This window comes from Macaca thibetana, chromosome 2 (genome assembly GCF_024542745.1).
Source record: "Macaca thibetana thibetana isolate TM-01 chromosome 2, ASM2454274v1, whole genome shotgun sequence".
Lineage (NCBI taxonomy): Eukaryota > Metazoa > Chordata > Mammalia > Primates > Cercopithecidae > Macaca > Macaca thibetana.
Window position 1 is genome coordinate 152,815,201 of NC_065579.1, and position 15,575 is coordinate 152,830,775.

At 36.9% G+C, this 15,575-nt stretch overlaps 1 protein-coding gene across 10 annotated transcripts in view; it reads left to right on the forward strand.

Moving 5' to 3' along the window:
• The window catches only part of GOLGB1 (golgin B1), an 89,847-nt gene that overhangs the window by 15,512 nt on the left and 58,760 nt on the right, over nucleotides 1-15,575 (forward strand). For 3 of the 10 annotated variants that reach the window (XM_050781815.1, XM_050781818.1, XM_050781816.1), the window contains exons 2-8: nucleotides 2,442-2,539; nucleotides 3,378-3,530; nucleotides 4,060-4,212; nucleotides 6,247-6,375; nucleotides 10,924-11,049; nucleotides 13,522-13,644; nucleotides 14,790-14,903. In XM_050781815.1, the coding sequence (XP_050637772.1) occupies nucleotides 2,444-2,539; nucleotides 3,378-3,530; nucleotides 4,060-4,212; nucleotides 6,247-6,375; nucleotides 10,924-11,049; nucleotides 13,522-13,644; nucleotides 14,790-14,903 (894 nt within the window). In that variant the 5' untranslated portion in view covers nucleotides 2,442-2,443. Of the gene's footprint in view, nucleotides 1-1,677; nucleotides 2,269-2,441; nucleotides 2,568-3,377; nucleotides 3,531-4,059; nucleotides 4,213-6,246; nucleotides 6,376-10,923; nucleotides 11,050-13,521; nucleotides 13,645-14,789; nucleotides 14,904-15,575 lie in introns of those variants that run through there. The other 7 variants (XM_050781819.1, XM_050781821.1, XM_050781823.1 and 4 more) reach the window with 5 other exon arrangements.

Below are 15,575 nucleotides of genomic sequence, written 5' to 3' on the forward strand. Positions count from 1 at the left end.
TCAGCAAATATTTGTTAGCTGTCTACCCAAGTCCTGCTCTTCTTTTTCAGTGCTGTTGTAAATGGTATTCTTATTGGTTTCAAATTCCTCTTGTTCATTGTAATGGGAATGCAGCTGACTTTTTTTTTTTTTTGAGATGGAGCCATCTAGGCTCACTGCAAGCTCCATTTCCTGAGTTCACGCCATTCTCCTGCCTCAGCCTCCCAAGTAGCTGGGATTACAGGTGCCTGCCACCACACCCGGCTAATTTTTTGTGTTTTCAGTAGAAACGGGGTTTCACAGTGTTAGCCAAGATGGTCTCGATCTCCTGAGCTTGTGATCCGCCTCGGCCTCCCAAAGTGCTGGGATTACTGGCGTGAGCCACCGCACCTGGCCTGCAAGTTGACTTTTATATAGTGACTTTGTATCCTGCAACCTTGCTAAATTCACTTATTCTAGGAGTTGTTTTTTAAGGAAAGTCTACATGGACAATCATTTTGATAGTTGAGACAGTTTTATTTCTTCCTTTCCAATTTGTATGTCTTTTCTTTTTCTTGCTTGTTGCACTCGCTGGGCAACTCCAGTATAGTGTTAGATAGAAGTAGTAAGAGACAACATCTTTGCCTTGTTTCTCATATGGTGAGAACATTCAGTTTCTCACCAGTAATTATGAGGTTGGCTGTAAGTTTTTTAAAAATGCCCTTTATTAGGTTAAGGAAATTTACTTCTATTCTTAGTTTGCTGAGAATGAATTATTCTCATTGTGAATTCATAATCATGAATAGATATTGAAATGTATCAAATGCTTTTTCTGAATCTATTGATATTATATGGTTTTCCTCATTCAGTCTATTAATATGGTGAATTACATTGATTTTCATATTTTGAATTAGCATTACATTTCTCGAACCCCACTTGGTTGTGATGTATTATCTTTTTATATATTACTGGATTTAGTTAGCTAATATTTTATGGAATATTTTGAATATTTTGTTGACCGTGACTATGAGGAACATTGGTCTATAGTTTTCTTGTAATATCTTTGTCTGCTTTTAGTATTAGGGCAATGCTGGTCTGGTAAAATAAGTTAGAAGGTGTTCCCTCCTTTTCTATCTTCTGGCATATATTATATAAAATTGGTATTATTCCTTAAATGTTTGCTGTTACTTGCTAATGAAGCCACCTTAATCTGGAGTTTTCTTTTTTTAGAAGGTTTTTAATGTATGAATTCAATTTCATATTTATATGTGTATGTATATATATGAGTGTGTGTGTGTACACACACATGCACTCACACACATCTACTCATTTATATTCAGGTTCTCTATTTCTTCTTGAGATTTGGTAGCTTGTATCTTTCAGTGAACTGACCCATTTTATCTACATCAATGAATTTAAAAGTATAGGGCTATTTGTAGTGTTTATTATCTTTTAATGTATATGTTAGATCATTAATGATGTTTCCTCTTTTATTTATGATGCCAATAATTTATGTCTTCTCTATTTTTTTCTTGGTCATCTTGACTAGAGTTTTATCAATTTTATTGATCTTTTCAGATAATCAACTTTTGGTTTTATTGATATTCTCTATTCTATTTTTATTAATTTCTACTCTGATTTTTTTTTTCCTGCTTAGACACTGGCTTTAATTTATTCTTCTTTTTCTAATTTTCTACCGAAGAATTGTAGGTTACTGATTTCTGTCCTTCCTCCTTTTCTAATATATGCATTTAATGCTGTACATTTTGAACAAAGTTTATATTTAAATTTTAGCAAAACCACATGGTTTATCAAGAAAGCTTTCTGAAAGAATGGGGTTCATGGGGCACATAAAAAGAAAAATGTTGCAGTATCATGGAGTTTATTTGAACAAATGGGAGAAAATAACTGTCTGGCAGAGGAAGAAAGAATAAGAAATTCATGTTTGGGTGTGTGCCTATAGTCTCAGCTACCCGAAAGGCTGAAGTGGGAGGATCGCTTGAGCCCAGGAAGCAGAGGTTGCAGTGAGCTGAGATAGTGTCCCTGTACTCCAGCCTGTGTGACAGAGCAAGACCCTGTCTCAAAAAAAGAAAGAAAAAACAAATTCATGTTTGAAAGTGAAACTACTATGAAAGAAGGGCATTAAAGATAAAAATTACCTTTAAGGTGTATTTAACAATTATATATTTATATTTAACATTGTATTAATGTTTAATGATTAGGTACTTGTATTTTATTTTAGAAATGATGTTAGTGATGGTGATAACCTCTGTACAATTGCCACTGAAAAGAACAATGTGTGACTACACTGTAAGTACTCAAATGCCTTTTTGAAGACATCATTGTGCTGCAGACTGTGTCTAATACAAATCACCTGTACAGTTTTCTTTTTTCATTTGCAGATGATATGGTTATCAATATAGGAGAAGCCTATGTTCATTTTGCTGATTCTTAGTTTTTTTTTCCCCCTTCTTTTCCTGCAGAAATGCTGAGCCGATTATCAGGATTAGCAAATGTTGTTTTGCATGAATTATCAGGAGATAATGACACTGATCAGAATATGAGGGCTCCCTTAGACCCTGTGAGTAGTTCTGTTCTGATTTGAACTGGTAAGACATATGCTCTGTGTTCTTCTAAGGAAAATAATTTAAGATAGAAGGGTGTGAGAAGCCTCCCTGGTGCTAGTTGAAGCGAGGATTTAGAAAAATACTGAAATTTTATAAGTGATCCTTGTAAGTTTTTAGCTTAAAAGCCACAGTGATGGGAAACAAGTCCTGAATACAATTTGAAAGGACTTTCTCATTTGTCTCCCTGGGTCTTGTTTAGTGCCAGATTGTTTTAAGTCCTTTGTTCTCATCCTTGGCTATTCCTGTTCCACAGGAAAGGTCTAAGTGACAAATGGGGAAACTGGAACACCTTTTGGGTTTCAGAATATCTGTTTGCTTTATAACTTCATTTACCACTTCTCTTATAGTTTGTATTATATTTTCTTTTTTTTTTTTAAGATGACACAAATTGGCAGTATGTATTATATTTTCTGAAGTCCACATAAGGAATTAATAAAAGTCCTTAGTTTTCTGAGAAGACAAGAAGTAATGCTTAGTGGTTAAGAGAGTTTTACTTAACTACTCTCTAACTTTTGGCCTTTACCCTTACTGGTTTATGATTTTTGCTTTTCTTTATTTTTCTCTTAGGTAAAATTAGGATGATAATACATGGGATAATGTTTGTAAAATGTTTAACATTTATAAAATACTTAATACATTGTAATGGCTATGATAATGATTATTATTGGATCAGAGTTAGATTCTTGAGTTAACAAGAATATGAATTGGGCAAAACATAAGAAGTTGGAATGAAGAAACTCCTATTAGGAAACTAACACCTGGTGCATTGGCAACTTTTTTCCTAAATATTAGGAATTGCACCAAGAATCTGACATGGAATTTAATAATACTACACAAGAAGATGTTCAAGAGCGCCTGGCTTATGCAGAGCAATTGGTGGTGGAGCTAAAAGATATTATTAGACAGAAGGATGTTCAACTGCAGCAGAAAGATGAAGCTCTACAGGTACTATTGTTTTTATCCTTTCTTGTGGAGCGTTTGATAAAGGACAGATGATACACTACTCACTTTGATTTTTGTCTCCACTTAGATTATTAGAGAATCTAATGATCTCCCTAGTACTATAACCTTATGCCTACTGAAAATAACTTTTGGACTGGGCGTGGTAGCTCACACCTGTAATCCCAGCATTTTGGGAGTCTGAGATGGGAGGATTTATTGAGGCCAGGAGTTCGAGATTAGCCTGGGCAACATAGTGAGACCCTGTCTCCACAAAAAAAACATTTTTTAAAAATTAGCTAGGCATGGTGGTGGGCACCTGTAGTCCCAGCTACTCTGGAAGCTGAGATAGGAGGATCATTTGAGCCCAGGAGTTAGAGGCTGCAGTGAGTTGTGATTGCACCACTGCACTCCATCCCTGGTGACAGAGAGAGACCCTGTCTCTAAAAGCAATAATAATAAAAATAACTTTTAGTATGTGCTAGATAAGAGGTAAATAAACATTTATGTATTTACCATCATTGTTCTCGGGCAGGAAGAAAAAAAAGCTGCTGATAACAAAATTAAAAAACTAAAACTTCATGCGAAGGCCAAATTAACTTCTTTGAATAAACACATAGAAGAAATGAAAGCACAAGGAGGGACTGTTCTGCTGACAGAACCTCAGTCAGAGGAGCAACTTTCCAAGGTATGGTGACTGGGTATAGTGTGTATTTCCTAAGTTGAAAAAACCTACGAATACAGCAGATCTTCACCAATCACAAACATTTAGGATGCTAAAATGATACAGCACTAAATAATGTTTTGTTTTTTTGTTTTTTTTTCTTATTGAGCTTATAGTTCAGCTGGACTGTAGGCCACACACAGGGAGAATGAAAGGCCTACAGAAAACATGGATATGAAATGCCAGTTGTGACCTAGACTTTCAGGGAATTAAAAAAGGCTTACAGGAAGAAATAAGTACTGAAGTGAGGCATTTAGAGAGGAGGGAAACCTACCTTTTAGAAGCGTTTCATCATTGATTAGAAGATTAAACTATGTTATCTCTAAGGTTTCTTCCAGCTCTGAAATTTTTTAATTCAGTGACTTAACACAGAATATTCTGTGTCCTCATATAGTCACATAGTGGTGGATTAAAGCTTCATGCATGTGGGCTGAATCAGCTGAATTACCTTGGACTCTCTAAAAGGGAGGCTCTCTAGGTTTATGACTGCAGCCAACAAAGCAGTTTAAGGTTGGAGATACAGAGGAGGAGTAAGGAAAGTACTGCCCTGTGAGGAATATTGTCCCATTACTCAAATTTTCATTATCTTTCCTCTATGGTTAAACTCCACATATTCACATTCAGTTAGATATTTAGAGAACAAGAAACTTCAGTTTTGTGGAGAGTTTGGTACAGATTATATGGAGGCAGGCATATCACATACATACTGAAATTATAGAGTGAGCCTAGACTTACTGTGTGTAAGAAATCTTTTTATTTTTTTAGTTTCATTTTGTTTTACTCCTTGACCCACTAGTATCCTTAGTTCTTGGGAAATGAGATTTTAATCAATTTTCTAGGCACAACTCTTGGGATCACTAGTTAGTGACCCAGTTCCTGCTTAGTCTTTCCTCTCAGGGGCTAATGATCAGAGGACATTACTTTTCCTGAATTGATAACCTTATTTAACTTCTTGAAGCTTATTTTAAAAGCTTTTCTCAATCTTCTCAAATAATTTCATCTTGATCCTTCTTTTCCTTTTGGTTTTTCCTCTGTCAGTTATCTTCCCCTCACTGTGGTAGCACCAGCCTCTCTCCTCATATTGCTTTGTTCCCTCCAGCTTCTCCTCAGCTATGATGTCAGATTTTTAAATTACCCATTTTATATTCTGCTTTTTAATTTAATTTTTAGCTCTGAGACCTTAAAGAAATCAATGTCTTAGAGCTCATTTTCTTCTTCTGTTAAAGAAATGATTTCTAAGTTTCAGCAATCAATCATAGCAACCCTTTAACTATTATATACTCAATACAGAGCTAGGTATTCTGTGGAAAGTATAGTTGCAGAAATGACAACAGTCCTCAGGTGCTTGACTGACTTATGTGAAAGTATACAAGTATTCTTTGTAATTCCAGCAAGCAGAAATAGCTTTGTTTAGGGGGTTGGGAGGGACTAAATTTATAGTGAGGCAGAATCTCAGTCTAAGGGAGAGCTTTTGGGAAAAAAAATAGATTATTGAAAAATTTGGATTTCCCCTCACTGGCTCTTTTCTGACGTTTTGCTTCTCACTTAACAACAGCTATAATTTCCTGAGCTCGCTCCTTGATTCTTCAAGGCAGCAAGACTTTGGGTTTTCTATTAAGGTTTAGTCCTGCATGGCACTGACTGGTTTTGCCCTCAGAATAAAAGCTGTCAAAATGGGACACTCGGTGCCATTTCTTCCAATTATCACATCCCCTCCAGTATCTTCCTGCTTTTGGTTGCTCTCCAGTATTTTCAGATAGCTGTTTTCTATGTTGTCCACAGTTTTGGGTTCACATGCTTGGTGTGAGGAACTGTTTGGCCATACGAAAACTGGACAACCCTAAGATTTCTCATTTGTTAGATCAGCTGGTTTTTCTTGCTCCCATCAGTTTAATAAAATTATAACTAAATGGTTGTAAATGAAAAATTAGAAGAAAATATCAAATATATATTAATTGTAATTCTTTTAAATAATGACTTTATCTCCTGCATTTTCAGCATGACAAGAGTTCTACAGAGGAAGAGATGGAAGTAGAAAAGATAAAACATAAACTCCAGGAGAAGGAGGAACAAATCAGCACTTTGCAAGCCCAGCTTACTCAGGCACAGGCAGAACAAGCTGCACAGGTAGGGATGGAATTTACTTCATAATCATTAGGTTAACGAATCACTAAAACCAATGGATTATTATGTGACAAATACATTTTTCTAGATGCACAATGGGCATTTATCTATGTATATATCAGTCTCCTTTTCTTCCTTTCTTCTTGTCTGGTAATTTTATTAGAATATGCTTTGGTGTTTGTCATTTTTAGTTGTTATTTGTAGATACCCAATATACTCTTTCAATACATCTTTTCACACATTTAAGTTTGTTTTTTTGTTTGTTGTTTTATTTCACTTTAGGCATTCTGTTTTTTGTTTACTTTTGCGTTTTTTTTTGTTTTTTATCTTCTATAGTGCAATGAGTTTTTCTTTTATATTGGATTTTTCATGAGTTCAGTCAACTTCATTTCTGATTTTTCTAAATCTGATTTATGTTTTTCTCTCATCTCTGTATAATTTTTTTTTCTTTTCTTTTTCTTTTTGTTTTTTTTTTTTGAGACAGGGTCTCACTCTGTTGCCTGGGCTGGAGCGCAGCAGCATGATCTCAGCTCTCTGCAACCTCTGCTTGCCAGGTTCAAGCAATTCTCCTGCCTCAGCCTCCCGAGTAGCTGGGATTACAGGCATGCACCACCATGCCTGGCTAATTTTTTGTATTTTTAATAGCAATGGAGTTCCACCATGTTAGCTAGGCTGGTCTGGAACTCCTGACCTCAAGTGATCCACCTGCCTGGGCCTCCCAAAGTGCTGGGATTACAGGTGTGAGCCACCATGCCTGGCCTGTATAGTTTTCTTAATTTTTAAAAACTTTTTGAAATAGATTGCAATGTGGATTTTTTTTTTTTTTTTTTTTTTTTTTTAGTGTGCCTCTGGTATGCTTTTATCACCTATAATCATATCATTCTGCTCCTTAGTTTTGTTTTTAATTTATAATAAAAGAAATTTAATTTAATTTAAATAGAAGAATTTGTTTCTTACATTTATGGAGGCTGAGAAGTCTAAAGTTGGGGGACTGCATCTGGTGAGGGGCTTCTTGCTGATAGGGCTCTCAGTGGTGTCGCAAGGCAGCACAAGGCATCACATAGTGAGGGGGCTGAGTGTGCTAATTGGCCAGCTCAGGTCTCTCTTCTTCTTATAAAGCTACCAGTTCCCTTTCTATGACAACCCATTAATTCATTAATCCATGAATGTGTTAATCCATTCCTGAGTTCAGAGACCTCCTGAACCAGTCCTTTCTTAAAGGCCTCTTGTCACATTGGGGATTCAGTTTCAACATGAGTTTTAGAGAGGACATTCACACCATAGCCTTCCACCCTTGGCCCTCTAAAACTCATATTCTTCCCATATGCAAATACGTTAATTCTATCCCCGCAGCCCCAAAGTCTTAGCTCATTCCTGCACCAATTCTTCTGTGAGCCTATGAAATAAAAACATATTACCTACCTCCAAGATACAATGGTAGGACAAGCATAGGATTCACGTCATCATTCTGAAAGGGAGAACTAGGCAAGAAGAAAGAGAGTAACAGACCCCAAGCAAGTTTGAAAACCAAGAGAGCAGACATTGGGCCTTAAAATTCCAGAAAACCTTCTTTTACTCCATTTTCAGCATCCTCTGTACAGGTACAGGGGTTGGGTCCCTAAGACCTCAGGCAGTTCTGCCCCTATGGCTTTGCTGGGCTTCATCCAGCCAGCAGCTCTCCCAGGCTGACTTTGCATTGCACACTGGTAGCTCTATAGTTCTGGTATGGCAGTGGTAGTTCCACACCATGGTTCCACTAGGCATGGTTCCACTAGTCTCTAGTGGAGACTCTGTAGGGCAATTCCAACCCCTCATTTCCCCTTGGCATTGCTCTAGTGGGGCTGTCGCTGGTGGTTCTGCCCTGAGACAAGTCTCTGCCTGAGCCCCCTGACTTATCCTTTGACATGTGAGTGGAGATTACCAAGCCTCCACAGCTCTTGCTTTCTGTGAGCCTGCGGAATTAGCACCATGTGGATGTTACCAAGTTTTACAACTCATACCTTTTGAGCTGTGGCATGAGCCATACCTGGGGCTGCTTTGCACTGACCAGAACAGCTGACCTGCAAGGAGCAGTGTCCTGAAGTGGCACAGAGCAGTGGTATCTCAAGGCCTATTCACAGAAACCATTCTGTCCTCTTAGGGCCATGGGCCTGTGATGGCAGCTGTTGGGGCAGCCTTAAAGGTTTCTAAAATGCCTTCTGAAATGCCTTTAGGGCCTTTTCCCATTGTCTTGACTATTAGTTACTGGCTCCCTTTTAACCGTGTTAATTTCTTTAGCAAGTGGTGGCTGTGCATTCTTGGATTCCCATCCTGAAATCTTCCATTCTTTACCACATGACCAGGTTGCAAATTTTCCAATTTTTTTTTTTTTTGCTCTGTTTTCTTTTTCTGTGTTCACTGTAAGCAGATAGAAGTAACCACATAGCAGCTTGAGCAGTTTGCTGCTTAAAATTTTCTCCTGCCATGTACCCTAGTTCATCACTCTCAAGCTCAGCCTTCTACAAAGTTCTTGGCCATATGAAAACTGGACAAGTTCAGCCAAGTTCATTGCTAATTTACAACAAGGATGGGCTTTACTCTAGTTTCTGATACTTTGTTCCTCAGTTCTATCTGAAACCTCACCAGAATGGGCTTTACTATTTATATTTCTGTCAGCATTGTGGTCACAACAGCTTAACCAATCTCCAAGGAGTGCTAAACTTTCTGTAGTTGTCTTATCTTCAAACCCCTCATTGGAATCTAGGCTTTTTTTTTTTTTTTTTTTTTTTTTTTTTTAAGCTAGTTCCCCAGAATTCTTCCAGCCTCTGCCCATTACCCAGTTCCAAAACTGCTTCCACATTTTCAAATAATCATTATCAGCAATGACCCCACTTGTCAATACCAATTTTCCATTTTAGTCCGTTTTCTCTTGCTTGAGGCAGAATACCTGAAACTGGGTAATTTATAAGAAGTTATGGAGGCTGAGAAGACCAAGGGTGAGAGGCTGCATCTGGTGAGGGTCCTCTTGCTAGTGGGGGCTACTCTGTTTTTTTTAATAGTAACTTTATATAGGATATGACCTTCATCCTTTTCTGTTCCTTATTTTTGTGTGAAATTCATTTTCCTAAACCTCTATTTGGAAGGAGGCTTGATTCAAGAAAGCTTTTCTTAACAGACTTCCTTTTTCTGTTGTTTTTGTGTTGTGTTCAAAGATATGGAAGCTGGATTTCTGAGATTTCCTGGCTTTCTTCCTTCTGCCCTTCGCTTTGGTTTATATCAGCACTGTCCAATAGTAATAGGTTTATTTGTAATAATTAAAGACTGGAAACAACTCACATGCCCATCAGTAGGGAGGTATTTAAACTGTGGTATATCCACACACTGGAATACTACTTAGAAGTGAAAAGGAACCAACTATACAACAGTAGAAGACCTTCATTTTAAATTTTGAAATGTGTCTATATTTATTTTTGAACTTCAAAAATTCAGTTATAATGTTTATCTTGCAATTTATTAGTTGTGATTAAATTGGTATCAACTGTTACTCAAGCTGTCTGCATGAAGTATACAAATAAACACATTACAATGTTATATAGGGGTCTAGATAAAAGTTACACTGAATCAACCCATTGATACCAACTACATATACATTTGTTACTTGTGCAACACCTCAACAGTAACTTACATGATGCAACAGATAAGATGAAATATAGTCATGCCAAAACAAAGTTGTACTTAATGGAAAAATAATTTATACTTCGGTTTTCAAATTCAAATTAAATAATGTTAAAAATTAAAAATATTTCTTTTCTATCAGACCCATTTCAAGCCCTCTATATCCACATGTGACTAGTTGATATTGAATTATACAGTATGTTTGTAGACCTCTTTCTTCTGTCTCTTTAATTCCTTTTCTGCATAATTTTTATGTCACTCCTGGCACTTTCTTCTTAGTACAGGTTCATGTCTCAGAAGGGAGCCATGATGAGTCAGTTTTGAGAGTTCCGGGGGCCTAGATTGCTCTAACCCTTTTAGACCTTCTTACTGTGCACCCCTTGCATTTACCTAGTATTAAGGAATGGCAAAGCCCTGCCACTATTCTAAAATTGGCCAACTGTGCATTCCAACAAATAAATACATTGGCTGTTTAGTGGTGTCCCTTTTTCAGAGCCATCAGATTTCACTCTGTTGCTGCCTTCTTTTTCTTATATGATGTAAGACTAATACAGTGTAGTTCTTGTGGGTTTTGGTGGTTTGTCCTTACTAGCCTATATTTTATGGTTTTTAGGACGGTCTGCCTAATTTTACCGTAAATGTTATATGTGGTTTTTTTGGTTTCACTATCTCGTACTATCTCTATGTGAGGATTCAGAGAAATTGAAAAATTGCCACTACTGCTTCTGTCTTCTTCTGACAAATAAAATTTTGATAATGCATGCAATTTCCCTTTGTGTTCAATGGAAACTAGACGGAAATGTGGTAGGCATTTAGGTCAAGCAAGAAAGGGAGGTCAAAGAATTAATAATGCTAATTCTTTTGCTTAAATAATTTTTTTTCCTTCTATGTCTTCAGTTTGATAAGAGTTCTACAGAGATGAAAGAATTTGTAATGATGAAGCAACAGCTCCAGGAGAAGGAAGAACTCATTAGCACTTTACAAGCCCAGCTCAGCCAGACACAGGCAGAGCAAGCTGCACAGGTAGGGGTGGAAGGGACCTCACAAAATCGGGATAAAGAGCAATGAGTCACTTTAAGAAATCTTAGTAGATAAAAGTATAGTAGCATGGGTGTTGCACTAGAAATTAGAAGGATATATAGTAGAAGAGATTAGGAGATATGTGATAGGTAGTGTGTCATTAGGGAACACCAGAAAACCTCACAATGTGTTATTTACCTTGATTAATTTTCTGTAGCCTAATTGATGACTGTTTCTTAGTTCTGCAGGTCCAGAAACTTAATTTTAATAGCAGACAGAGATTCAAGTCTTTTAGGAATGGGCTCATGCTGAGTTCAGAAGAGATCAATAAGTAAACCAAAAGAAAGAAAAATAATTAGGTTCATTCTTTCCCTAAAATAATATCTATCTTAATAGGAAGATAAATTATAGTTAGATTACTTAGTGAGCTTGTAATGAGAAAGTGGTGTAGGTCATGTGATTTTATGTTAAATGGCACCAGTATGTGACATTCTTCTTCCCATTTTTTTCGTCTATCGAGACGAGACCATTTGGATTGGCATCCTCAACTTTTTCTATTTTTCTAGGTTTCTTGGTTGGCCACCCATTCCCACATATTTATTTTTGAAATTGGGTCTCACTCTGTTGTCCAAGCTGGAGTACAAGTGGTACAATCATAGATCACTGCAGCCTTAATCTCCTGGGCTCAAGCCATCCTCTCACTCACCTCAGCCTCCCAAGTAGCTGAGGCTACAGGCATGTACCACCACATCTGGCTAAATTTTTTACATTTTTTGAAGAGACAAGTTCTCACTATGTTGCCCAGGCAGGCCTCGCACTCCTGAGTTCAAGTGATCCTCACACCTTGGCCTCCCAAAGTGCTGGGATTACAGGCACTGTAATTTTTGTGTGTGTGGGGGGGGGAGGTGCAGTGGGGGAATGCTTATGAATCATGAAAGATTTTTTTCCCTGAAGTACTTTTGTACATTGCTAAACCTAATCTTATCCATTAGGTGTTTACTTTATTAATAATTTGTAGTATTAATGGTGCCTTCTCTCTGTGGTTGGCCTACTGGTGTGTATACCGTTAAAATTGTATATCCTGAAATTCTTGGTTTTACCTATTAGCTTTTATTGTGTCCTTTTTAAATTTTTTATTTATTTTTATTGTGTCCTTTTTATGTATATGCAGTATATACAGTGCAGGATGAAGAAATACAAAATAGGTTTTTACCTATATGTTGCTAAAATATGGAAAGCCAGGATATATAAACGTATTAAGAGATTCATCATAATTTAAGGCTTTCTGAATAAGTGCCAAAGCAAGCAGCAGTACAAACAAAATATTTTGAGAGGCGAAAGAGGTCACTGTGAGTATGACAGTTAAGGAAAATTACATGAAAAATTTGGGATTTAGGCAAAACCGTGATAGATAGATAATATTCTAGACAAGCTGGGGAAGATAATTTCAGTGATGGGGAATGGTGTGAGCAAAACTGCAGAGAAGAAAAAGAATATAGAACATTTATGGGAAAGGAGTTAGAAATGTTTGGCTAATGAAAGACTCCAGTGCCTACACACTTGAAACACAAGAGTCCAAATTCCTAGTGAGTTCGGAATCCAGATAATAAAAAATTATGAGGATTTTCTTTTCTCCTCCCAAAAAGAGAGCCAAAGTTGATTCAAGGTGTCACAAACTGCGATAGCAGCAGTAAAGGACCAATGCAAAATGGGCAAGCTAACAGCTAAGCAGCATGCTCCACTGTAGATCTTAAGGAGATGAATAAGCAGATGGACACACGCACAACCTAAAAAGAAGACGAAGCACTGATACTGAGCAGCTTACGATCAGTCTATTTATTTCCATTTCATTCTGTTCAGAGCCAGTTAAAAATGAGCATGATCTAGAAGGCTGCAGGTAGTGACAGCTGAAAACAGCTGTCTGGGGAGGTGGTATGGATTTAGAAGCACACCAGGTTCTTTATTAGAAGCAATTCTTTGAAAATAAGACTAGAAAGATAGATTAGTATTTCCAGTTGCAGAGAATCTTGAATAAATGATATGTTAGTTTGAATTTTCACTTATAGGGCATGAGAATTTTATTGAAAGCTTTTCAGCCATGAGCAAGAAGTGTCCATGGTTTAATAGAAATCTAACTTAACTTCACCTTATGTGTTTAATATCTTAATCTTTCTAGAACTTTAAAAAATACACTTCTTGTATATTTAAAACATTTCTAGTAACCATGAGTGTATAATTTTTGATCAAAATTTATGTTAGGCTAACCTCTGAATTTGAAAATAGGCTTTCTCTCACATTTCGTAGTTACTGTCTGGCCTATCTCTCTTCCAATGTCCTCATCCTTGACAATCAAAATTTCACTTTAAAAAGCTATTATCAAGTCTCAGTGTCTGTCTTGGAAAGTAGTCTGTGAGTTTTATTTGTGCAATATTCGGGGAGTGTAACTTGCATAGTTTCTCTGGTATGTGTCTTCAGTTGAGTTCCATGCAGCAGGTGGTCCGAGAGAAAGATGCCCGCTTTGAAACACAAGTTCGTCTTCATGAAGATGAGCTTCTTCAGTTAGTAACCCAGGCAGATGTGGAAACAGAGATGCAACAGGTGTGTTGCTAAAACTCAGTAGAATGACTGTCATTTTGGTTAATATTTAATCCATCACAGCCACTTTCCTACCCTTACCCACTGCTCTTCACTTGGTGTTAGTGTTTTCCTTATTGGCCTCTTTGGTGTCCTTGTCTTCTGTTGCATAAAAATTATTTATTTTTTGTTATCCTTTTCTTGCCTTTTACCCCTCTAATCAGGTTGTTGGTGCTCAAAAGCTGAGTTTAGTTGGTGAATTTATGTGATAGTCAAAAATTGGTTTCTCTTCAGTTTTCTGATTATAGCTACCTTTGTGCATTACACACCTAACCCAAAGCTTCAAATCAATGAAGTCAGTTTTAAATATTCAAAAAATTAGAGATGAAAAAGAATGATTTTGAAGCCACGAAGTCTTTTATTAGATCAGTAATTCTTTTTAAAAATAATTTGAGTAGATTTTGAAAATTGGCTTCATTGTATTTGAGTTCACCATCTACTAACTCAAAGTATTTGATTTCACTTAGTGTGTAGTGCAGTGTGGTACTGAAAGGCACTTCAGTGATACTTTATGTTTGATCTGTTTAATTAGAGTGAAAAGTAATTAGAGTTAATTAGAGCAAAAACTTCTAAGTTCTAAGCACTCTTTCAGAATGCACCACTAAATAAAGTGTTAGAATACAACATATTATTAAGTAGAATACTAATTGTATATGCTTATCGTTGATTTATTTATTCAACAAGTGTTTTTCAAGTGCCTGCTCAGTGCATGAAACTAGGAGGAGAGAAATGGTTCTTGCCTGCAGAGAATGTTCTCTTGGGTGGGTGAGATGTACATGTTACCTATGCTATCTAGGTACAGGTTATTAACTGTTATGATTTTGAAGGCAGATATGTGTCATTGTTTTTTTCTAATTTTTAAAGAGGCTCCCTAATTCAGGGACTTGCTTGTATCTGGGTCTGGTTGTTGATGGTGTTCTGGAGAAGACATTTTGGAGAGTCTTTGTTGCTACTGGATGGGGAGCATGGCATGCTGGTCTCCCACTCTTTAGACTGTCATTTTCAACACCCCAAAATTTTAGTACACAAATCTACATGACATTTTGAAAGAGAAGCAAATACAAGCACTCATTTGTTAGCACATTATGTCTAAAATGTTTTCTTCTCAGAAATTGAGGGTGCTGCAAAGGAAGCTTGAGGAACACGAAGAATCCTTGGTGGGCCGTGCTCAGGTCGTTGACTTGCTGCAACAGGAGCTGACTGCTGCTGAGCAGAGAAACCAGGTACTGCCTTCTAATCTTTACTTCCTGCCTTGGGGGGTATTCATTTCCACTTTAGTTTGCCAGGCAGTAGATAAAAAAGCCTATTTAAAGTCTTCAGAGAATTGATGCCATTTATTCATTCTTTCAACGAATACCTTGTACTTAAGTGGTGGGGATGCAGTACAATTAGGAGCAAAAATAAATACAGTTCTTTCCCTCATGGAGCATACATTGCCCTTCTTTATTGTTGCTCTTTCCCTTTGCCATTTTAGGTCTAGGGTCCTAGTTTCTCTGGAATGTCATACAGATTGAGTATGCCTAATCTGAAAATCCAGAATGCTCCAAAATCTGAAACTTTCTGAGCACCAACATGACACCATAAGTGGAAAATGCCACAACTGACCTTGTGGAACAGGGTAACAGGTCAAAGGCAAATATGCACAAAATCATTTAAAATACTGTATAAAATTGTCTTTAGGTTATGTGTATACAATGTATATGAAACAAATGAATTTCATGTTTAGACTTGGGTCGCATCCCCAAGATAGCCAAGATATTCCAAAAATCTGAAAAAAATGGAAAACTGAAATACTTCTGGTCCCAAGCATTTAGAATAAAGGATACTTGGCCTATATTATCCTTTAGTGAGTTTCTTTTTCATCAGTTACTCTTCTCTGTCTTGAATGATTTTTG